The sequence below is a fragment of the Limanda limanda genome, chromosome 7, assembly GCF_963576545.1.
Source record: "Limanda limanda chromosome 7, fLimLim1.1, whole genome shotgun sequence".
Classification (NCBI taxonomy): domain Eukaryota; kingdom Metazoa; phylum Chordata; class Actinopteri; order Pleuronectiformes; family Pleuronectidae; genus Limanda; species Limanda limanda.
In genome coordinates this window covers 16,020,549-16,042,898 of record NC_083642.1, presented here as the reverse complement: position 1 = coordinate 16,042,898, position 22,350 = coordinate 16,020,549, and the positions used below count along the sequence as shown (strand labels likewise).

Sequence of the window (22,350 nt, the reverse complement as noted above, 5' to 3'; positions counted from 1 at the left end):
CAGACAAAAAGCATGCAACGCTTCAAAATGGATGTGCTCGGGCCCACCCAGTGCTGCTTTGCAGCCCTAAAATTTTTATTATTATTATTATTATTATTATTATTATTATTCAGGCAAATGAATTGGCTTTTTGAGGGCTTTAACATGCTCAATTTCTTACCAAAATTTGCAGAAAGTTAGAAAGTGGTGAAAATTTACGTATTCTGAAGGAATTTTCAATGTCTAATTTACATTGTGTTTTACTACTACTACTGTGCGCGCACACACAGGTGAGCAACCTCCCACCAGTGGACAGATAGCATCCATCTGAAAACATGTCGCATGAACCACCTGAGAAGCAGTTAAAAATATCCGCGTTTTTTAAATGCTCCCAGGTGGATGATTGTAATTACAATTAAAACTCCATCGGGTCACTTTTGACCAATGTTGTGTATCAAAGGGTTAAACTCAACATATTTTCTGTTTTACCCTCTGGTGCAACTCTCTTAGATTCAAGAATGACTCTGAATAAATAGTGGAAATATAAAAAAGAAAAGAAAAACATCCTATTCTACAGAGTTAAAGTCAGTAAAAAATAATAATGATAAAAGTTTTCATATAAACCTTTTTTATGTTCATTGATCTTTCTTCTTGTGGAGGAATTCCAGGTGAAGACGTTATTTAATTTCCTTTGATGCGTTTTTCTGCTCAGATTCAATCAGGAGACGTTTTGCTCAGTGTGTCTGAGAGGATTGAAAACCAAAAGGCCTCAGATCTGACCTGCGTCTCTCACAGGAGGACGTTGGGAGTTTGATTATTCACAAATCACAGTTGAACTCAACATGATTTCTGGTTCAACCTCTGGTTTCAACTCTCACGTGAGCAGAGGAGTCTGCACCTCCTGCTCGGAGCAGGTGAGAGAGGAGATGAGGAGGATTTCTCCTCCAGGAGCAGCTGACCTCCATGACCAGAGGTGTCAAAAGTATTCACATTCATTACTCAAGTAGAAGTATAGATACTAGTTATTATTATTATTATTATTATTATTATTATTATTATTCAGGCAAATGAATTGGCTTTTTGAGGGCTTTAACATGCTCAACTTCTTACCAAAATTTGCAGAAAGTTAGAAAGTGGTGAAAATTTACATATTCTGAAGGAATTTTCAATGGGCGTCGCAAAATGGCTCAACGGTGCCCCCCGAGACAGCCCGAGACCCCCGGAAGGTGTTCCCATTGACCTATCTTCACAAAAATCGATATACAGGTGTATCATGACCAGACAAACAAAAAAGTCTCTTGGTGCAATTGGAAAAACACAACAGGAAGCCTGCTATTTTGCATTTAGTGGCCATTTTGGCCATATTCCACATTTTTTCTTTGATACACTTGTACCAGGGTTTTCATCGGATCAACTTCAAATTGAGATGAGTGTCATCACGACAAGATGGAGATAAAAACTGACTGACAGATTTTTTTTTAATCACACGGTGTGACCGTGGCGTGGTGTCAAAGTTTGATTACACGCCATTAAAACACGATGTTCTGTAACGCGGACATACATGGACCATGAATCCTTTGATTTCAGTCTTCCTAGATCAAAGGAAACTTTATGTCTTGCAAAGGTTACGTCTCTCTCTCTCTCAGAACTGGTTATTTTTGTTTTTTCAGACAAAAAGCATGCAACGCTTCAAAATGGATGTGCTCGGGCCCACCCAGTGCTGCTTTGCAGCCCTAAAAATTTTATTTTCATTTTTATTATTATTATTATTATTATTATTATTATTATTCAGGCAAATTAATTGGCTTTTTGAGGGCTTTAACATGCTCAACTTCTTACCAAAATTTGCAGAAAGTTAGAAAGTGGTGAAAATTTACTTATTCTGAAGGAATTTTCAATGGGCGTCGCAAAATGGCTCAACGGTGCCCCCCGAGACAGCCCGAGACCCCCGGAAGGTGTTCCCATTGACCGATCTTCACAAAAATCGATATACAGGTGTATCATGACCAGACATACAAAAAAGTCTCTTGGTGCAATTGGAAAAACACAACAGGAAGCCTGCTATTTTGCATTTAGTGGCCATTTTGGCCATATTCCACATTTTTTCTTTGATACACTTGTACTTATTATTATTATTATTATTATTATTATTATTATTCAGGCAAATGAATTGGCTTTTTGAGGGCTTTAACATGCTCAACTTCTTACCAAAATTTGCAGAAAGTTAGAAAGTGGTGAAAATTTACGTATTCTGAAGGAATTTTCAATGGGCGTCGCAAAATGGCTCAACGGTGCCCCCCGAGACAGCCCGAGACCCCCGGAAGGTGTTCCCATTGACCTATCTTCACAAAAATCGATATACAGGTGTATCATGACCAGACAAACAAAAAAGTCTCTGGGTGCAATTGGAAAAACACAACAGGAAGCCTGCTATATTGCATTTAGTGGCCATTTTGGCCATATTCCACATTTTTTCTTTGATACACTTGTACCAGGGTTTTCATCGGATCAACGTCAAATTGAGATGAGTGTCATCACGACAAGATGGAGATAAAAACTGACTGACGGATTTTTTTTTAATCACACAGTGTGACCGTGGCGTGGCGTCAAAGTTTGATTACACGCCATTAAAACATGATATTCTGTAACGCGGACATACATGGACCATGAATCCTTTAATTTCAGTCTTCCTAGATCAAAGGAAACTTTATGTCTTGCAAAGGTTACCTCTCTCTCTCTCTCAGAACTGGTTGTTTTTGTTTTTTCAGACAAAAAGCATGCAACGCTTCAAAATGGATGTGCTCGGGCCCACCCAGTGCTGCTTTGCAGCCCTAAAAATGTTATATTTTCATATATTTATATTTACTATTATTATTATATATACTGTTGCTGCCATTATTACTATATACTGCTATTATATTGGTATAATTACTATCATATATAAATATATATTATGTTATATTATATACTATATATACTGTACTATTTTTATATACTGTCTAACAATAACATTACCATCATATCATCAGTACTATTACCATCATCTTGCCACTGCACCTTATCTACCTATTTATCTGTGTTTCTGTTTTTATTCTTTGTACCTCAATATTTTTTATTTTATTCTATTGTATTGTATTTTATTGTATTCAAATATACTGGCTGCTATGACGACTTAATTTCCCTTTGGGGATGAATAAAGTAATCTATCTATCTATCAATCATGATAATAACTGAATCTCAGTCGTTCAAATACAGTTTATCTACAGCAACTTGTCTTGTCATTTAGCCGTCAATGTATCACCTCAGTGTTTGTCGAGTGGGGATAACATCTTTATTGCATTTGCAGGCAGACAAAACATTCATTGTATGAGTCGAGTCACAGTGACACTAAAAGAGATTATCTTCATTATCTCCTCACCACTATGCCGATGGAGTTTCAGGGGTAAACAGCGTTGTAGCCAAATCCAATACAATTGAAGTGGCTACCACGGCTTCAAACATTAAAAAAACTAGATAAAATAAAATAAAATGATTCCATTCTGCTCCTGTGTTGTCATCCAAGTGTCCTTAATCCCTGACATTCAATTCCAACTTAAACCGGCGTCATCTACACCATGTTTTTATCCTAAATCTTGTCCCAAAGCATTACATTATTGGATATTACTGTGGTATTAGGATTAACATTTGTCAACGCTGACACAAGCTTAATAGCCTTAATTATTATTATTATTATTCAGGCAAATGAATTGGCTTTTTGAGGGCTTTAACATGCTCAACTTCTTACCAAAATTTGCAGAAAGTTAGAAAGTGGTGAAAATTTACGTATTCTGAAGGAATTTTCAATGGGCGTCGCAAAATGGCTCAACGGTGCCACCGAGACCCCTGGAACGTGTTCCCATTGACCGATCTTCACAAAAATCGATACACAGGTGTATCATGACCAGACAAACAAAAAAATCTTTAGGTGCAATTGGAAAAACACAACAGGAAGCCTGCTATTTTGCATTTAGTGGCCATTTTGGCCATATTCCACATTTTTTCTTTGATGCACTTGTACCAGGGTTTTCATCGGATCAACTTCAAATTGAGATGACTGTCATCACAACAAGATGGAGATAAAAACTGACTGACACATTTTTTTTAGTCACACTGCGTTACCGTGGCGTGGCATCAAAGTTTGATTACACACCATGAAAACACGATGTTCTGGCCATTAAAACACGATGTCCTGTACATACATCGACCATGAATCCTTTGATGCTGTGCCGGTCAAATATCAAAGGAATCTTTGTTTTTATTATTATTTTCAGGCAAAACACATGCAACGCTTCAAAATGCATGTGGTCGGGCCCGCCCAGTGCTGCTTTGCAGCCCTAGAAATTTAATTTAATTTTGATACTGTATTTTTGCTATCATATTTTTTTTTATTATTATTATTCATTATTATTATTATTATTATTATTATTATTATTATTCAGGCAAATGAATTGGCTTTTTGAGGGCTTTTACATGTTCAAATTCTTACCAAAATTTGCAGAAAGTTAGAAAGTTTTGAAAATGTACGTATCCTGGAAGAATTCGTAATGGGCGTCGCAAAATGGCTCAACGGTGACCCCCGAGACCCCCCGAGACCCCCGGAAGGTGTTCCCATTGACCGATCTTCGGAAAAATAAATACACAGGTGTATCATGACCAGACAAACAAAAAAGTCTCTAGGTGCAATTGGAAAAACACAACAGGAAGCCTGCTTTTTTGCATTTAGGGGCCATTTTGGCCATATTCCACATTTTTACTATTCATATTTTATTCTTATTATTATTCAGGCAAATTAATTGGCTTTTTGAGGGCTTTAACATGCTCAACTTCTTACCAAAATTTGCAGAAAGTTAGAAAGTGGTGAAAATTTACGTATTCTGAAGGAAGTTTCAATGGGCGTCGCAAAATGGCTCAACGGTGCCCCCGAGACCCCTGGAATGTGTTCACATTGACCGGTCTTCACAAAAATCGATATACAGGTGTATCATGACCAGACAAACAAAAATGTCTTTAGTTGCAATTGGAAAAACACAACAGGAAGCCTGCTATCTTGTTATTATTAGGGCCCGAGCACAGACATCAAAGGTGTCTGGTGAGACCCTATTGAAATTGTAAGGATTATTATTATTAGGGCCCGAGCACTGACTTCAAAGGTCAGGGAGGACCCTATTGTTATTGTAAGGATTATTAGGGCCCGAGCACAGACATCAAAGGTGTCTGGTGAGACCCTATTGAAATTGTAAGGATTATTAGGGCCCGAGCACAGACATCAAAGGTGTCTGGTGAGACCCTATTGAAATTGTAAGGATTATTATTATTATCATTATTATTATTCAGGCAAATGAATTGGCTTTTTGAGGGCTTTAACATGCTCAACTTCTTACCAAAATTTGCAGAAAGTTAGAAAGTGGTGAAAATTTACGTATTCTGAAGGAATTTTCAATGGGCGTTGCAAAATGGCTCAACGGTGCCCCCCGAGACCCCCCGAGACCCCCGGAAGGTGTTCCCATTGACCTATCTTCACAAAAATCGATATACAGGTGTATCATGACCAAACAAACAAAAAAGTCTCTGGGTGCAATTGTAAAAACAAAACAGGAAGCCTGATATTTTGTATTTAGTGGCCATTTTGGCCATATTCCACATTTTTTCTTTGATACACTTGTACCAGGGTTTTCATCGGATCAACTTCAAATTGAGATGAGTGTCATCACAACAAGATGGAAATAAAAACTGACTGACGGATTTTTTTTTAATCACACGGTGTGACCGTGGCGTGGCGTCAAAATTTGATTACACGCCATTAAAACACGATGTTCTGTAACGCGGACATACATGGACCATGAATCCTTTGATTTCAGTCTTCCTAGATCAAAGGAAACTTTATGTCTTGCAAAGGTCACGTCTCTTTCTCTCTCAGAACTGGTTATTTTTGTTTTTTCAGACAAAAAGCATGCAACGCTTCAAAATGGATGTGCTCGGGCCCACCCAGTGCTGCTTTGCAGCCCTAAAAATTTTAGTTATTATTATTATTATTATTCAGGCAAATGAATTGGCTTTTTGAGGGCTTTAATTTTGTTATTGTTTCTGCTTAGTTTGGTCTTAATTAGTTATTTGATGATATCAAAACAAGGTGAAACACTATTATTGACAGCTGATACTGACTCGTTATTGGTCGGGCGCTTGTACAGACAGGACGTCGCTATCGCGGCTCCATCGCACGATTCAATCACACCTCATTAACTCTAGCTCTTTAACTGGTAGGCTCTTGCAGCCTTTATCCTGAAGACATTCCTTAAAAATTGGAATAAGTGACCTTCAGTCTAATGGATTCTAATCTGACTCATACAAATGCAAGAAACCACATAGAGGACAAATCTAGGAAAGATGTTGTCCTTTTAAGGGAACTTGGGGAGTCACCTGTTTATATTAACTAACCTATATTCCAGTCTAACTTCATAAGCTTCAAGAGACAGAATCCAGCCTTTTTATTGTATTGTATGAATTTACTAATAATTAAATTACTATGATAAATTTCATTTGTTGTTCCTCTTTACAGGTGAATCATATACGTCCAGCTCACCATTTGTGGTCTTTAAATTACCAGGCTTGCTCTTGGCTGGTACAGTTACATCATTAAGTTTCCAAAGACCATAACAACTATAATTGTCCTCAAGGCAAAGATAAACCTAGTTATTTACTGAAGGAGAAGACAGCATCGCATCATTTGGCTGTGCTGCTGAATGCTGTAGTTAAGCGCCAAGGGGAATCAAACCCTCGGCCCTTTAATGATGCCGTATTTTCTGTAAGTGTGGAAAACAAAGTTTAGTCACTTCACTCAAAGAGATAAGCTCTGTTCTCTGCAAATGCATTTGTTTGAAAGTATTTTTATCAGCCTTCAGGCCAAACACAAAAAGAACTGGTATCAATCAAGAGCAGGTCGCACAGAGGTCGTAAACTCCAGGGCAGCGAGGACGGAACAATGAGAGGCTTAAATCAAGGTGAGCCCTTTGATCATTTTGTAATTTAATCACACACAAACACGCGCACTCACAGACACACATACACCCCCCCCCCCCACACACAGATTTATATTACTCTCTCTGATAAAAGGTATTTCTTAATTCCAATCTTAATCCACTTTGCACTTATTTCAACCGTAGTGCACAAGCCGAATCCTTGTCTCAAACTCAAAGCTATTTCTGAATGCAACCCTTCATTAAAGGAGTTATTCAAAAGTTCAAAAGAATCCTGTGAAAATTTGAAACCCTGTCCTCAGTGCTTTGGTAAAGGCAGAGTAAAATACTCCTTGTTGTATTTGCCCAAAGACGAGCCACCTTGGGAGGCTGGTTCTCTTCCAGTGAAACCAACTTATACAAAATTATTTTGAACACATTCAAGTCCTGGAGCTCTCTCTACAGTCGAACTGACCATTGGGACACTGGGACAAGTTGTAGGCCAGTGGACCGCAAAAAAATTCCTTAATTTAATCTCTTTATCAGTCCTGGTTGTGTGTCTGTCATTGAGGGTGCTCACTACACAATATTTTGTGTGTGTGGCTTGCAGAGAAGCAATCTAAATGCTGGTGGGGTCATTAGCTAATGCAAAAAATGTGTCTATATGCTCTTTAATGAACCCTTCACCCCCAGTCCCAGATATGGGCTAAATATTTTCCTTTCTGCCTTATTTTGACATCCTTGTGAATACATGTGCTCCTCCCAGGCAAACAGGCAATCCCACACCCCTGGGTTGGACGACTCTGGCATTTACAGTTGATGTGCAGAACATGTTACAACTAGTGTGCGGCACCAGGTGATGCACGACATAATATTTTGCAGATTTTATGTATCATCTCTGGCTCCCATGCTTTTAATTCATGAGTGTGTCTCCATATCAGCAACCGTCCAGATGTTGTCAGGATGACTCACTGCGTCACCACCAAAGTGACTGGGTTTCCTTTCAATTTCCCGAAAACATGTTGGACAGACAGACAAGTGTTTGTAAGGAAAGGAGATGCCGTGATCAAAATAATGAAGGGAAGGACAGGCTTATCAATGTTGCAAAGAAAAGCCACAAGATCCTTTATTCACACACACACACACACACACACACACACACACACACACACACACACACACACACACACACACACACACACACACAAACAATCACACAGGACGTTGACTTCCAGACCTTGTCTCAAGCCATGACCGACCAACTAATCCTAACCTAGCTTTAACCTAAACTTATCCCAACATAACACAACCTTATTCCAACCACTGTTCACAGCTGATCCCTAACCGTAAAAACAGTTTCTACTTGTTTAACCCTAACCTTAAAACATGTATTCACTTTAAAATGTGATGATTTGAGTTATGGGGACTTGCTTTTTGTCCCCATAAGGAAGAAAAGTCACCAAAATATGATTGAGGAAACAGATTGAGTTTCAATAAGCTAAGATAACATAAGCACACACACACACACACACACACACACACACACACGCACACACACACAGTATTGACTGCAACTTTTGTCCTTGAGTAGAAATCAATGATACATTCTGTACTTGACATTAATACCTGCTGAGCAGAAAAACCTGCACAATCACTGAAATGTATTATCTAACAATACATTTCAGATGAGACTGTCAGTTACAGTAAGAGTTTTTTTTTTTCTCCCTGTCACTTTTGGGCTGCTGGGAAGAGCTCTGGGCGTTTTCAGGTTTGAACACCTCCCTTCACTGCAGGCTGTTTAAATGCAGGCAGAGCGCCTGTGAGAGGTGTCAGTGTCCTGGGAGAGGGAACTGAGACACAGCAGCAGCGATGGAGTTTCTCTCTGCGTTCGTCTCCGCTGTTTTGGTCTGTGTTGTCAGTGCCGGGATTCCTCACGATGGAATTCACTGGACATACACAGGTAGGCTGTTTTGAATACCTGATATTTTATTCTCAAACTCACGTTTTATCATGAAGAATAAGTGAAAGTGATCAGATTTAAATGCGCCGGATGGAAGAGTTGCGCGGCAACCTCTCCAGTGCGTATTTGTTTTGGCACAAGACACAAACAAGACAACAACGCAGCAAATGCACTTCTGTCAAGTTGTTTTCATGTTATTTTTAGACGTGATTGTGATTGTGATTATTATTAGACGACATTTAAGCGAGTCATTTGGCCCCTGGGTCATCTGGGCACAATGCATGTGCCAAATACCTGGATAAACACAGTCAGACTCTGGTTACATTAAGAGCTCGTAAAGACAACTATAAGGAGTGTACTGCAGATTACTATAGGAAAATACACATCAGCTGCAAGACTATCCAGCTGAACGAGTTCTGCGCATGCCAGCTTAACCAACAGGCTAATTGTTCTCCTCGATGTGCCAACATGTGCCATACAGGAGCACTTTTTCCGAGCAGGGTCACATCCGACATGTGTAATACTCAACATTCCAGGTCACTTTTTACAACGTGATAATAGCTTTAGCTTCATTATTTTGCATCTGGGCACAGAAGGAGCTTTGGACCAGATGCACTGGCCAACCAAGTACCCAGCGTGTGGAGGAAAGAAGCAGTCCCCCATCGACATCCAGCGGCGCAGCGTCACACACAACCCGGACATGTTACATCTGGAGCTGAAAGGGTATGACGATCAGAAAGGGACTTTCCTCATGTCCAACAACGGCCACTCAGGTAAGACACCTTTTTAAGCCTCTTTTCTTATCTTAAAAATCCGACTTTAAAGTACCACTGACAAGAAAATCAAAATATATGCATGTTATATCTTCATTGTAGCTTATTACCAAACTAGAACTTTAAATTCAATCAATTTCAATAGCATAGATATCAGTGGCCTAAATATGCATTTCCCCCCATTAAGATCTATGAATTATTCTCTGGGAAATTTGTGAAAATTAAAAAAAAAATCTTGCATACATCTCATGATCTTGATCTGCACTCAAATGTTCTGGGTTCTCCCCTCACCCATTCCACATCCTTGCACCAAGTTTTGTGGAGGAGGGGAGGGAAAAATCAAGCAAGTTTCAAAAGCCAGCCATTTCATTATCATGTCGTATGGGAATACATTGAAATGTATATGGCTGCCTGGAAGAAAAAAGTAAAGTAAAAAGTCAGTAATTTGTTTGGTGACTCATTTGTGTTGCATCAGTTCAAATCGACCTGCCTCCCACCATGGTGATCGACAAAGGTCTCCCTGGAAAATACACAGCCGTCCAGATGCACCTGCACTGGGGCGGCTGGGACCTGGAGGCCAGCGGAGCCGAGCACACCATCGATGGAATCCGTTACATGGCAGAGGTCGGCTTTATAGAGAAGACTGTGACACAAGCTGGGGCCCGGACTGACTACGGCATCTAATCTGTTATTCTTTGTCTTCCAGCTCCATGTCGTCCATTACAATTCTGACAAGTACAAGAGCTTCAAAGAAGCCAGAGACAAACCAGACGGGCTGGCAGTGCTCGCCTTTTTCTATGATGTAAGTAATCCATAAACGCTGTCGTCCACCCTCCTCTAAATGTAAGCGCTTGTCTGATCGCCAGGTTGTTCGACATCTACACAGAATGCCAACACTATTTCAGATAATAATCTTCAGAAAATGCTGAGTTAACAGCTCGTTTGAGAATTCAGCTGGATGTCGACATATTGAATGAGTGCTTGCCTTCAGAGGAAGCTGTGGATGTCCGGCGGTCAGCGTCTGTCATCGCTGCGCTGACACCATGACTGGCATCTGCTGAGATGAAGCACAGAGTTAGTTCTATTAAGATAAACCCATTTAATAAGAACTGGTTCAGATAAATTGTCACGGTGCATCATGGGAAAAAACTATTGGCCAAATTTTCAATCGCAAACACTCATTACAGTTTCCAATTGACCCTCTGGCTCAACATTAACTTAACATACCATACACACAATTTTACTCTGCAATAAGCTCTCTCAAGACTCAAGTTACAAAGAAGCGGAATAATCCTTTAAAGCTAAAAGCTATGTTTAGGGTTCCAGTTAAATATAGCTTTACGTTTGACACAGCTTTGTTTGATTTCCAGGACGGTCATTTTGAGAACACCTACTACAGCGATTTTATCTCGAACCTGGCCAGAATCAAGTACGCAGGTGAGTTAGCTCTGCACCACATGGGGCCCCACTGAGTCCTCTTCTGTATCCTTGGGTCTAATAAACATGTCTATTGCATTTCATTCCTCAAAAAACATGTGCAAAGGGATTTTCTGAACATTTTGAAATAGTGTGTACACCCATGTGCACGTAGATGTACAATCTCAAACAAGAGACACACCAAACTGCGAAACACACATTTAAAAAAAAAAGAAATTGCTTCACAGCGCTGCTTGTGGTCAACAGTTCCACAGGCTACCTTTAAACGTACAATATGTAACTTCGGCCACCAGGAGTCTCTCAATCAAAGTGATAACAAAATACCTGGTTTGTAAAGCAGTGATGGATCATGGTAGTTGTCTTCTTCAACACCGTTGTCAATTAATATAATTGGGATTCATTAAGAGGGACCAATAATAATAGGGAAAAGAAAGCCTACTTGCTAATTAGCTAACTGGCTAGCAGTGTATTTTTCTTCCGTGATACGTCGTTGGACAACGCCACAGATAAAATGGATTTGACAAATTAGAAGGCAACCAAATTGAATAAAATTGGGGATTTATCTGGGTTTGAACATTGTTGGAAACATTTTGGATTATGTAAATACACAAGTTAACAATATATGCATTGAATGTCGATGATGTGACTCTTGTTTGATCCCAACAGGCCAGTCCATGAACATATCCAATATTGACGTGCGCTCGATGCTGCCTGAGAACATCAACCACTTCTTCAGGTACCAGGGCTCGCTCACCACTCCGCCCTGCTACGAGAGCATCCTCTGGACTGTGTTTGACACGCCCATCACGCTCTCACATAACCAGGTATGGACAGACAGAGGGCAGTGTCTGTGAGAAAAAAAGAAGTGAAACTTGCAACCTTTTGGTTGTGTTAGAAAAACCAGACTCGTAATTTCAAACTTATTGAATGTTATCTCTAATGTCAAGCTGGTTTTCCTCTCTGTTGTGCTCAGATCAGGAAACTGGAGAGTACGCTGATGGACATGGACAACAAGACCTTGTGGAATGACTACCGCATCGCCCAGCCTCTCAACGACCGCGTGGTGCAGTCCTCTTTCCTCCCACGCCTTGGAAAAGGAAGTATGTAGCATGTGCAACAGAGCGATTACACAACAGAGAATTATCATTTATTGCACAGAGTGTTATTGGCGCATCCACCAAGGCCTGACTTTCAACCATGTCATTTTCTCTCAACTTTTATTTTTTAGCATTTTGTCGCCAAGATGAGATTGAGTCCAGGCTGCTGAAGATCGAGGGTCTGATCACTTCTCTGGGGAAGAACATGCACTCAGGTAAGTGAGCTCTTGAAATGGCTAAATGCAAAATGAAAGCTTACAGATTTAAGATTAAGGATTTTTATGTCTTTTTTTTCCCTTACACATTCCTCTTAGGTGGACTAAACAACGGAAGACCTTCTAAATTTGGTAAGAGCTTTGTTTACATTCCGAATCCGTTTAAAGGTGGGACTATTTTCTCGCTCTCCAGTCTGATTTTGAATTGTCTCCCTTTCAGCAGAAACTCGTGCTCTGTTTCCTCTGGTGCTCAACTTCAAGGAGAAAAATTTGGGTAGTTACGCTTATGCTACTCTCAGCCAGCCAATGGACCTCCACGCCTTCACCGTCTGCATGCACGTCCTGCCCCAGATCGCGGGCATCCACACCGTCCTCTCCTACTCCAGCAACGGCAACGATAACGAGCTGATGATCTCCATCGTTGAAGACAGAGACGCCAGAGAGGTGGGTCTCTGGATCGGCAACGAGTTCGTCAACCTGCCACACAGCGTCAAGTCCCACGAATGGACCAACTACTGCATCACCTGGTCCACCCACACGGGCGGGGCCCAGCTGTGGATCAACGGCATGGTGGGGGAGCAGCGGTACCTGAAAAGCGCTTACACCATCAGCCCCGGTGGCGTGTTCATCCTGGGCAAAGACCAGGACGGATTCCTGGGCATCTCCAACGCGGACGCCTTTGTGGGTAAGATGACCGACGTCAACGTGTGGGACTACGTACTGACCACAGCAAGCATCCGGGACCAGATGTCGTGTGAGAGGAACAGCACGGTGGTGGGAAACGTGTTCAGCTGGGGAACCACCGAACTGAGTCTGTTCGGGGGGGTTCAGCTGGACAGTCAGTACAGATGTCTCTGAACGCCCTCAGCTGCTCCTGTTTGTATGAGCTTCAACATGTATTAAACCAGAGTACTACCGATGGAGAGAATTTTACATGGCCGTGAATCATATTTGTGATGAAGAATAAATGTCTTTCAGGCACCTGTGAATGAATATTTAATGCAAACTATATTTCATTTCTTCAGCCGTGTGTATTTACATCTTTGCATCAATAAAGGCTTATAAGTGATTTACTGGTTTGTTTAATGACTCATGCACGCCTCCGTACAGCTGCAAGCATTAGTCGACAGCCTGCATTGAAATGCACAGATGTGTTTGTTTTCTTTTCACAGCAGGTAAAAATAAACTATACAATAAGAGACTCTAAAGTTTCTTGGAAAAAAAACAGTCTGTTACAGTCACCCCCAGAGCACAGATTTCCTGTCATCTGAATACGCTTGTTTGTCTTCAGAAGGCCGTGACCTTTACGGCATCCACCAGGCTTTCTTTGCTCTCTTCTCGTGGCAGCTCTCCATCGCCCAACTTAATCTGCACTTTGTTCCTCTTGGCAAACATCTGGCAGATCTCCAAGAAGGTCTTGCTCTTAGTCTCCGGGACCACCAGCCAGATGTAGATCAGCGTGACCAGACAGATGAAGGAGAAAATGATGAAGCTGTACGGGCCCAGGCCTCTCTGGAGGGAGAAGGACAGGAAGTGTGATCAGCATGTGGTCAAGATGAATGATAGCAGGCAGCTCTTTAGGAGCAATGAGCTGAAACTAATGAAGTCTGATACAACAGTCAACAAGTCCTCCTTCAGGAATGTTGTTTTCTTTAGCCTTTGTTTTTTTTTGTAATTAAACAGGGAACAAGCCGATCTCCATAAAACGTGGTGAAAAGTATGTGTCAGGGAAAAACACATTTAGATTAGATTAGATAGAACTATATTTATCCACACATCGGGGAAATAAACTTGTTACAGCAGCAGGCAAGTCCGAATAAGGCAGACAAGAGAATAAATCTAAACAGGATAATAGAATAAAAATAAAGAATTTAAAAGTTAAAATGACAATTAATTAAAAATAAAAAAGGGCTGAGTATGAACATTCTGTCCACACAGGATGAATAGTACGTGATTAAGTAAAATTAGCTTTTTCTCATGAGAATTAGATGGTTGTGTACAAAGTGTGCAAACAGTTTCTTCCCTTTTAAAAGTATTGAAAATCTCCATGTGGATCCGGATCGGGGGGGACAGATCCAAGGATTTCTTCTTCACTTTCTCAACATTATGAGATAGCACATTTTCCTTGATTACATTTTTCTTGATTTTAAGGATAATGCTTGAATCTTGATGAAATAAAACAGGCCTATTTTGGGGACCGATGTGAGTTTTGGTCCGAATCAAAATCTGGATCTAGTGAATTCAGATGTCAAAGGATCGCAGCTGCAGCCCCATCATAGGTCACGGTGGCATCATGATCATGAATTATGATCACTAGATTTCTCACATATACAATACATCGGCTATACACAACCATCACTGCTCCCTTCATCTTTGTCAGACATGTCTTTAGTATAAACACTTTTTACACTGATACACTTCACCTCTGGATTTATGTTAGATGCTATACTTTCTTCTCTTAATTGTGACTTGTGAATTTGGGCTATACAAATAATGTCTTGTTGGTTGAAATATGGTTTTATTAGAACTGTGGGGCCTTGGCGGAGGTATACCTTCTACTGAGTGCCATTCTAGCTCATGTTGTGATTACACAGTTTCAGAGAGGTGTGTATTGGACTGCATGGTCACTTTGGAGGCTGCGGTTTATTGTGCGGCCAAGTGTTTCCACACTGTTCTTATCCACAAGGGTAGACAACAGTACAACATGTGCACTTCTCTACAAACCACATACTCCAAAATGAATCAACACTTTCAGCGAAAGAGTTTGAATTAAAAACAAAAGCTTATGACCTTGGTGAAGGTTTTGGATTTGTTGCCTGTCTGGTGAGACAGCTTGGACCAGGGACAGCTGGCCGGGCATCATCGGCAGCAGAGAGGGGAGCTGAGGTGACATGTGAGTTGCAGACTACTTGTACTGGAATGCTCTGTTTTGATTTCTGTTACTCGGACGCAGAAACTAAGACACATTCCTTGGTTGTTTGCTTTGTGGTCTGAAGATGAATCCTCAGGAGGAAGTAAATAAGTGACAGGGTTTTGTTTATGTTTATCTCTTTATATAAGATGGTATGAAAAGCCAAGGAGAGACAAACTGCTTATAGTGGAGTGAAGTTGTTTCAAATGGTCTCATTACCGAAAGGATGTGGAGTAATTCAGCTGCTGATTGCACCTAAAACACCTGCAATTACATTTTGAAATAATAAACTTTTGCTGCTTCAGTGTAAGAGTTCTTAGAAATTGTGCAACCGACCTCTAGGAAGGGGAAGACGAGGCCCACGGTGAAGTTGGAGAGCCAGTGGACGGATCCTGCGACCATGAAGGCGGCGGGCCTGGCCGATTGCATGAACATCTCAGTGGTCACCACATAAGGAATTGGACCTGCGGATGCACACGTGTGGTCAACTACAAACCAAAACAACCCTGGAGACACTCGGCCTCTCCTCGGGGTCACTGCGGAGGATGGTCATGTCTCAGATCAGTGACAGTAGATTTACATCACGTCTGCTCACGTCCAAACAACACTTCAGCTAATAGAGGGGACTGCTGTAATCAGTGTGTGTGTGTAGATAACCACCGGGGGGGGGGGGGGGGGTCAGACTCACTGGGTCCTATGGCGTGGCCAATGACGTAAATGATGACACAGGAGATGCTGATGTATGGCATCCACGTCACACTCTCCTGCCAACACAAACCAGCAGCAGCTGTTATCAGGGACAAATGATACTTTCAAACAGGAACAAATACACAACAACATCCCTTTGTGGGAGTTGATGTCGAAAGATGGTTAAACAACTGATCTCTGTTTGTCTCTTTAAAATGTTGCTGAAAGTATTGACTGAGTGAAAATGGTGCAGGTGAGATTACAGTGTTCCAGGAAGGCAAGGCTGGATTTGTGGTTTGTTATAATGGACACTTTAGTGGTCATTGAGTGTGTTTATGTCTCACAGTTCTCATGAGCCCATTACTCAAAGAGATGTCAAGTTGTCATTTTATTTTGCAGACCAAGCACTAAGTTAAAATGAAAAAGAAGTTGCCGTCATTGTAGCACAGTGACACCTTATCTGCTGTGCTTCAGTTCCCTGGAAATGACTGACACAGCGGCCATAAGGTTAAACTGTTGACTCAAAGCTAAAGAGAGTGGCCTCTGGTTTACAATGACGGCGGTGTGCACTGATGCAATGGGTCTTGCCTCTCTGCCGTGGACCCTAAAATCACATTGTTTTAGTGCAATATCCATTCTGTAGAATAACACATAGGTCCACTTCTATTTTAAAGTATTTATCAGTCTTGCATTATGGGTTGTGCATTGATTGTTTGTGTCTTTTGTGGGATTGTTAAACTAAATTTTTTTATTTGCACTGTTTCTTAGAAAAGCAAGACTGCTAATTTTCTTCCACTTTCCCTTGTAAAATTATCCCTTTCTATTATATTCCATTACAGATCACTCATAATTGATATTTGTTGTCCCTAATCTTGTCACTTCACTCTCTACTTTCTCGCCTGGACTACTGCAATTCACTTTATTCAGGTTTGTCGAAAAAATCCATTGATTGGCTCCAGTTTGTACAAACTTCAGCAGCCATGGATCTTAACGAGAAAAAGGAAAATAGATCACATTATTACTCTGGTTTTAGCGTCTTTAAACTGGCTTCCAGTATCACTGAGGGTTGATTTTTAAATTATTTTCCTTGTTTTTAAGTCTCTTAATGGTACAGCCCCCTCATACATTTCTGATTGTTTATAGCTATACAAATAAAAATTGAATTGAATATTGCAATTACTCACTTTGGACATGTGAGTAGCTCCAGTTTATCCAACCTGACTCTTACTAAAGTGCCTGAAAACTGTCTAGTGATGTTTCATACCAGCAGAAGACTTTAAATGCAACTAAAGCTAAATCTAATAGATTTGTGTTAAACTGTCAATGCACAATAGGGTTGTTGTCATACAGCCAACATATTATGTAATATAATTTCCAGTTTATCATGTGAATGCAGCACCAGTCATAGTGTTTGTCCTTTTCTATTCCTCCATTGCATCAGTGACATAATACTAGACCCCCCCCCCCCCCCCTGTCTTGATTTGTACCTGTTTTACTTCTGACTCGTTGTTGCAGATCTGTTTTTCTAAATAAGCTTCCTTTTGTGAGATGTGCTTTTCAGTCCACACCCTGGGTTACCAAACTGTTACACACCCAAATTACTAACGGTAGATGAAGCAAACACTAAAAAAACAAATACGACTAAAAGTTCAACAGCCTTTAGGAAAGATTAATCGTGTCTTCATCCATACACTGTGGGACATTATGACTTCCCCCTTAATATTACAACAGTGCAGCAGAACAATTATCCAATCCACAGATATAATCTAGGAGGAGGGGCCTGGACTGTTATTTAGTCATAAATAAGTAATATTGATAACTTGAAGAATAAACCGAACACAGAACCTCCTTGAAAGAGGCAAGAAGTGAAGACTGCATTGAAAACACTGATTGGTAATCTATTGGATGCATACTATGACTTATTTTATGATTATAATTTATATTTTGGTCTCCTTTAATTATGATATCATGTCATATAAAGCTACAGCTTCTATGCCTGTGGATGAAAAGCTGCATAAAAAGAGATAATGTAAAAGTGAATAATAATTATTTCATATAAATTCTATGTGCTGGAGAACACACTGTCTTTGCCTGGACCTTCACACTGAACTCTATATTCCCAACGTATTCAATTTATTGATCAATATTCTAATAATAACCCTAACCCTAACCCACATGAAATAAATCTGTCTGTGACGCACAACAAATCTCCTGATCTCAAGGTTGAGAAACTCTTGACACACAATAGACTATGCTTCTGTACTCAGAACCACCAGAGGGCAGCACAGTAGCGTGTTGAAGCAGCTGTGGTACCTGGAGTTTGAGAGCAACAGTGAGCAGCACACAGGCTACACAGCAGATCCCAAATCCACAGAGGAGGAGCAGCCTTCGCCCTGAGGCCTCCACGATGAAGACCTGGTGAAACAAAACAACCACCTGTTAATAACTATCATCTCCTGCTGATGTGATTAAACATCAGACTCCACCTCCACAGATGTTTATTGCTCTTCAAACTTTGAATGAACTGGGCACCTACAGCAGCGATGGTCATAAAGACATTCACCGCCCCGGTTCCCACGGTGACGAACTGGATGTCGTTCTGCTTGACTCCTGCAGTGGCGTAAATGCTGTCTGCGTAATAGTAGATCTGGGGGGGGAGAGAGAAATGCATGATGGTTTAAGGGATAGTTCAACCCAAAATGAAACTTCACTCATTATCTACTCACCACTATACAGATGGAGGGGTGGGTGATAGAGTTTGAGTGCTCCTGTGGTGTCATCCAGGTACCTGTAACCCCCATACATTCAAATTCGACTAGAAATGGCCTCATTGACACCACAGGAGCAGTATGGAGGCAATTTCTGTTTTGTTTTTTTACGTTTTAGGAAGGAGTCCCCTTCAGTTGTATTGGATTTGGCTGCAACACTGTTTACCCCTGAAACTCCAAAAGTGCTTAATGGACTCAAACTCTTCACCCACCCCTCTATAATCACAGTGGTGAGTAGATAATGACTTAAAGGGGACACACAATGAAAATTCCTCTTTTGTAGTGCTTCTACACGTTAATATGGGGGCACTCAAAACAGGTCAATCTGAGGAGGGCTGTTTTAGACAGGGTAAAAAGGGTGCTGTTTTAAATGATCCTTGTGGTATTTTGACCAAAATATGTTTCAGACATTTCATCAAGACCCCAATGAACCATATCAACTGTGGTAAAATGGGCATAATATGTCCCCTTTAAAATTCATTTTTGGGCGAAACTATTCCTTTAAAAAGCTGGAGAACAGAATGAAAAGATGAGGAGGAGGATGCAGCAGCACCGCAGTTGGGAATGACTCCGAACTGTTGGAGCATGTTGTTTAAATGTCACACGGATCTGGTGTTAAATCTGTATCTAGACGTAGTGTGTCCAGTGGGTTAGAGAGAATGATGTGAGCCGGACAGGCGCGTCTCACCGCATTGACCCCCGACAGCTGCTGGCCCATGTTCATGACGATGACGGAGACCAGCTGCCAGCGAAGAGAGCGCTGGGACAGCAGGGAAAGCACGGACAGGCGGCCCTCGGCCTTCTCCGACTGCTCCTCCAGACGCATCTCGGTAAGCTCATCGTCCACATTGTCACAGCCACGTAGACGCTGTAGCGCTGCGACGTAAAAACATGCTGGATTATAGTTTGAATTCTCAGCTTGTGTCTTTGTTTGTTAACCATGCATTTTCTTAACCTTTCTTCGCTGTTTTCTCATCTCCTCTTTGGATGAGCATGTACCTGGGGCTCTCTGGGGAGAAGGGTAGAAACAGGAGCTCTATCAGGGCAGGAATACCAGTCAGACCCAGCATGAGGGGCCAACCTGGAAACAGAGGGAACAGAGACACTTATTGTAACCTGTGGACCACATGTAAAAACTCTCCTGCATCTATGAAATCAGCTCACAAGGATGTACTTCTCTAACTTACAAGTATGAACAAGAATGTCACTCAGTAGAGCGCAGACCTCCACCAAGGCCCAACAGTCCCTAACGGAGAGGGTTGAAAACACAACCTCTGCTATAATAACATGTGTCCACTATGGCAGCCAGTACCTGTGCTGTTGCCCAGTATGTTTCTGATGCCCAGTACTTGTGCACTGAGGATGCCAATGGTGATGAAGAGCTGTGGTATGATGCCAATGGCTCCCCTCAGGTTTTTGGGAGAGAGTTCACCCAGATACATGGGCACCACATTGGACGACAGACCTACAGACAGGAAATGATGGATTGAATAAAATCAAACAACTTCTAAGTTTCCATGTTGAAGACTTGCATGTCTGAAAACACAGTATCTGACCTGCACAGATGCCCACGATAAACCTAGCCACAATGATGATCTCATAAGACTTGGCGATCTCACTAACTCCCATCATCACGGCAGGAACGATGGAGAAGATGTTGTTGAAGAGGAGGGTGCCCTTCCTGGTGCAGGATCAGTGCATGTGATGTCATATTAGATCAACAATAATACCGTTTTTTATCGTGCATGGTAAAAAAAAACGACTCTTCGATGGGGCAAAACATTGTACATTACCTCCCTAGTTTGTTGACCAGAGGAGCCACCATCAGAGATCCGAAGAAACCTCCCAGCGGGTACATGGACACAGACAGAGACCACAGCAGAGTCATGAGGTTCTCCTCCATTGGTCTCCCATAGCGCTCTTGGTAGGTGGTGTTATAGAACTGCTGCATGAACTGAAGAGAACAACAACGCATCACCGAAACCTGACCTTACTGTAGATAGATGCAGTGAAGCCTCAGTTTCTTGGCTTACCGGTGCAGGAGAGTTGATCACAGCCACATTATATCCGTATTGAAAGGATGAACCGAATGCAGATATGAGAGTTGCCAGGACCAGGACTGCAGTTAACCTCTGTCGGGAGACATCAGTTTGTACAGCGTCACAGAACAGACAAAGCACATTGTTGATAATCACACCTGTGCTGTTACTTACCCCTCTCCTCTCCTCAGGCTTCTCCCATTCCTCATTCACCTCCATGGCTATGTTTGGACTTGTTGTCACTTTCTGCAGCTACAGCGACGACACTCTGTTTATTCTCCACCGCTGGATTCTTGCCTGCCCTTTGGACATGAGGTCAGAGAACGCAGCAGTGGTTTACAGCTTGGCCCCAGATACGGTTTTATTCACTGCTGTATACTCTCAGGTTCAAAATGTTTTGTCTGCAATACACTCCAGTTATTAATCGACGCTGCTCAGGGCTGAATCAACATTCATATGTGGGGATATGTGGCTGCTTTTATTCCACTTCATGACAAGTGGCTTGAAGCATACACAGCTGGCAAAGGTTTGAAGGACTCACCTGCTCTCACACTGAAGAAAAGATATTTCACTCTTTATAATTAATATAATAGTAACTGCAGAAACACCGAGTGTAAATCTCCTCAGGTTTGTCCTCAGTTGTCATGTGCTGCATCGACGTGTATCTCTAGAACTGAGTCTGTTTGTCTGAACCACGGCCCTCAGGCTGTTTACCATTACAACCGGTTCTTTTGGTGGACGCCTGATAGCAAAAACAAGGCTCACATTTAAATGTATGTCCGTGAGCAGACAATGCTGCTGGCCAAAATGAAAAAATAACAATCTAGAACTATTCTCAGAGCAAATATCACAAAAGATTGCACTGTTACATAAAACATTCATGCTTGTTAACAGTTACATCTTTTGATCATCGCTGTAAATAGGATCATTTGTATCAATTTTTATATTTCTTATGATTATTGATGTGTTATATATTTAGTCAACTGTGTTTCTGATTTTGTAATGTTTATTCATGTGAGAACTCCTGTGTTCATATTGTACAAAGGTTGTTGCCCTGAAGGCACAAAAGAGATAAATCTTCACTCAACCTCTTACAAAATGAGATATGCTGTATTTTATGTTTTAACTGTTGCAAGTTATGCTGAACTTTAAAAAGTTGTGATTTTGGATTTGGACAGACATTTTTAACAATTTGTTGAATTTCTAGCTTGGGCTGTTTTTATTTGGATTTGGCAGTGAGATTAACGGCTCTTCTGAGAAATGAAACCTCGTAAATTGAATTTGGAGCCGAATTACACGATTCACCCATTTACAATAAAGCACTTCAAGTAACAAAGAGTTTAACCTAACTCTTTGCATAATGTCACACCACACTTGTGCCTTTGAAAGAATAAATGATTCGTAAATTAAGATGGAGGTAGTGTCACAATAAACTGAATTCACTGTTGCATCTCATAGGAAGCAAATGGGAAGTGGGACTTTGGACATAAAA

At 41.1% G+C, this 22,350-nt stretch overlaps 2 protein-coding genes across 4 annotated transcripts; one reads left to right on the top strand and one right to left on the bottom strand.

Annotated features, from left to right (window-relative positions):
• The first annotated feature begins 8,835 nt into the window (after nucleotides 1-8,835).
• Nucleotides 8,836-13,516, top strand: ca6 (carbonic anhydrase VI). Of its 3 annotated transcripts, none has more exons than XM_061075303.1 (10): nucleotides 8,836-8,931; nucleotides 9,528-9,704; nucleotides 10,180-10,328; nucleotides 10,411-10,506; nucleotides 11,075-11,141; nucleotides 11,808-11,965; nucleotides 12,115-12,241; nucleotides 12,370-12,453; nucleotides 12,553-12,585; nucleotides 12,674-13,516. In XM_061075303.1, exons 1-10 carry the CDS (start codon nucleotides 8,841-8,843, stop codon nucleotides 13,309-13,311), a joined length of 1,620 nt encoding a protein of 539 aa, XP_060931286.1. In that variant the 5' UTR covers nucleotides 8,836-8,840; the 3' UTR covers nucleotides 13,312-13,516. The 3 variants fall into 3 exon arrangements, with proteins under 3 accessions (XP_060931286.1, XP_060931287.1, XP_060931285.1); XM_061075304.1 differs by having other exon boundaries at nucleotides 9,525-9,704; nucleotides 12,677-13,516; XM_061075302.1 differs by having other exon boundaries at nucleotides 9,525-9,704.
• slc2a1a (solute carrier family 2 member 1a) lies at nucleotides 13,434-21,155 on the bottom strand. Its single transcript, XM_061075305.1, has 12 exons — nucleotides 21,033-21,155; nucleotides 20,853-20,951; nucleotides 20,613-20,773; nucleotides 20,376-20,500; nucleotides 20,132-20,284; nucleotides 19,775-19,900; nucleotides 19,508-19,695; nucleotides 18,588-18,698; nucleotides 18,365-18,466; nucleotides 16,053-16,128; nucleotides 15,701-15,828; nucleotides 13,434-13,965 (listed from the first exon to the last, which is right to left on the bottom strand). The coding sequence occupies exons 1-12, from the start codon at nucleotides 21,075-21,077 to the stop codon at nucleotides 13,741-13,743; spliced, it is 1,539 nt and encodes a 512-aa protein (XP_060931288.1). The 5' UTR covers nucleotides 21,078-21,155; the 3' UTR covers nucleotides 13,434-13,740.
• Nucleotides 21,156-22,350: the final 1,195 nt, after the last annotated feature.

Coding starts and splice junctions, on each gene's coding strand:
- ca6 (XM_061075302.1), top strand. CDS start 8,841: ATGGAGTTTCTCTCTGCGTTCGTCTCCGCTGTTTTGGTCTGTGTTGTC. Junction 10,329..10,410: donor GAATCCGTTACATGGCAGAG/GTCGGCTTTATA, acceptor TTTGTCTTCCAG/CTCCATGTCGTCCATTACAA. Junction 11,966..12,114: donor TCACGCTCTCACATAACCAG/GTATGGACAGAC, acceptor TGTTGTGCTCAG/ATCAGGAAACTGGAGAGTAC.
- slc2a1a (XM_061075305.1), bottom strand. CDS start 21,077: ATGGAGGTGAATGAGGAATGGGAGAAGCCTGAGGAGAGGAGAGGG. Junction 20,774..20,852: donor TGATCAACTCTCCTGCACCG/GTAAGCCAAGAA, acceptor TGTTCTCTTCAG/TTCATGCAGCAGTTCTATAA. Junction 13,966..15,700: donor TCGTCTTCCCCTTCCTAGAG/GTCGGTTGCACA, acceptor TTCTCCCTCCAG/AGAGGCCTGGGCCCGTACAG.